The sequence below is a fragment of the Trypanosoma conorhini genome (assembly GCF_003719485.1).
Source record: "Trypanosoma conorhini strain 025E chromosome Unknown Tco_14.4_contig_00590, whole genome shotgun sequence".
NCBI classification, from domain to species: domain Eukaryota; phylum Euglenozoa; class Kinetoplastea; order Trypanosomatida; family Trypanosomatidae; genus Trypanosoma; species Trypanosoma conorhini.
The window spans coordinates 1-2,046 of NW_021704679.1; the positions used below are offsets into that span (position 1 = coordinate 1).

Sequence of the window (2,046 nt, forward strand, 5' to 3'; positions counted from 1 at the left end):
CCCCCATACCAAGCGCGGCACGGGTTACCTGATGGTCCTCACCGCTCTCGGTTGCCCCACCCACGCCAGCCGACTTGCACAACGACCGCAAATAGTTCAGCCGCACATTCGACGCATCCAAACGCAACAGTGCCCGGCTCAAATCAGTCGACAGAGTTTCATTCGTGCTTCGCAGCATTGTCACCTCCTCCCGGTACGAGGCCTCAGCCAACGACAATTCCTCACGTAACTTCTCACACGATGCCAAGACAACGTCATAGCCTTTTCCGAGGCCAACTTCTCAACCCCAGCGTCGCGCTCCGCCGTCACCGCCTCCAGGCTCTGCTCCACCTCGCCCTTCGCCCGCTCCACCTCGCGCAGCTGGCTGCTCAGCGCGTCACTCGTGGCGGTCAGGCGCTCCTGCAGCCCATCGCGCTCCGCCGTCACCGCCTCCAGGCTCTGCTCCACCTCGCCCTTCGCCCGCTCCATGGCACTCGTGTTGGCACGGATCGCGTCATTTTCCTTCTGAAGGGCTTCAAGTTCCGCGCGCAGTTTCTCTCCCGCCGCCATTGATTCCTCTATACGGCGCTGGCTGTCATTCAGGGCGGCCTGCGCTACCGAGAGTGCCGCGTCTCTCTCAGCCACAGCCTCCTCATGGCGCCGCTCCAGCGCAGCACGGTCTTCGGAATTCCACTGTTCATTTTCGTTCAGCTGTTGTTCGTGCTCCATGCCAAGGCGGTCCACGAGCGCGCCGCAGGACTCGGCTTGCAGGTCCATCACAGTAAGCAGGTGGTACGTCGTCTCGTCGTAGCGCCGCTCCAACTCCTCCACCTCGGTGCGCAGCAGCACGACGGCGTTTTGCAGGCTCTCGTGCTCATCCCGCAGCAACTCCAGCTCGCGCAACAGCCGCTGCTGCGCCTCGCGCTCCGACTCAAGCTGGCGCATGCGCTCGTCGAGCTGGGCGTTCTGGCGCTGAAGCTCCGCACGCTGCTCCTCCGACTGCCGCGAGTCTCGCAGCGCCGCGCTCAGCTGCTCCTGCCGCTCGCCCAGCACACGCAGCGCCTCCTCGCGCTCACGCCGCTCGCGCTCAAGGTCCTCCATCGTCTTGCGCAACTGCTCCTGCCCGCTGCGCAGCTCCGCGTCCCTCCGCTTCCGAATGCTCTCCACCTCCGCCTCGCGGTGCCGCACCTGCTCAAGCAACTCCCGCTCCCGCTGCGCGTGCTCCTCCTTCAGCCGCTGGTTCGCCTGCTCGTGGTACTCCGCCTGCCGCCGTGACTCCTCCACCTGTTGCTCCAGAGCGCCGGCCCGGCGCAGCAGCTCCTGCCGCTCGGCCTCCGTCGCACGCAGCATCCTCTCGCGGATCTCGTTCTTCTCCCGCTCCTTCTCCAGCGCCTGCAGGTCCGCCGCCCGCTTCTGAGCCTCCGCCTCCAGCAGCCTCAGCTTCTCCTCCAGCTCGGCGACGTACGCGGGGTCCTTGCCCTGGATGTCCCTCCGCATCTGCTCCATCTGCTCCTCCAGCTCCCGGATGCGCCGGGCGCGCGGGTCCTCGTTCACCCTCGCCACGTTCACAATGTCGCGCGCACGCGACGCGTAGCGCAGCGTGCTCAGCGTCTCTTCGTAGTTCAGCCCGCTCGGGCTCACCGTGGCCGTCTTCACGTAGCCCAGCATGGAGAAGGCATTGACGAAGTTCAGCAGATTTGCAGAGTCCATATTCTCCGTTTATCCCTTTAACCTAAGTGAAATTCTTTTCGTTCTCTTGCTGAAGCGCCCTTGCAAACTTTTCAGCGGCAGCCTTACTTTCACAAGCATTCAATAGCCGTACTCGCACGAAAACGTGCACATTGCCCTTTGATTCTCCAAGTATTTGCACCCTTGTTTGAATGTTTGCGTGTTGCCGCGGTGGAAGTATGTGCCCCTAATGGCTACATGTCTGCAGAGCTTTGCATATATCCATAAAAAATGTTGCGGGGATAAACTTTTTTCGCTAACTGTAAGCTTCTGTGAAACTATTTGGCCGCAGAAGAAGAGAAGCCTTCGGAGGAAGGAAGTGCGTTGTTGTTGTTTTTT

At 61.8% G+C, this 2,046-nt stretch overlaps 1 protein-coding gene across 1 annotated transcript; it reads right to left on the reverse strand.

Annotated features, from left to right (window-relative positions):
- Positions 1 to 180: 180 nt before the first annotated feature.
- Tco025E_07528 (kinesin) lies at positions 181 to 1,689 on the reverse strand (the record flags this gene model as incomplete). The annotated part of the gene is made up of 1 exon (XM_029374393.1): positions 181 to 1,689. The coding sequence occupies one exon, from the start codon at positions 1,687 to 1,689 to the stop codon at positions 181 to 183; it is 1,509 nt and encodes a 502-aa protein (XP_029225490.1).
- Positions 1,690 to 2,046: the final 357 nt, after the last annotated feature.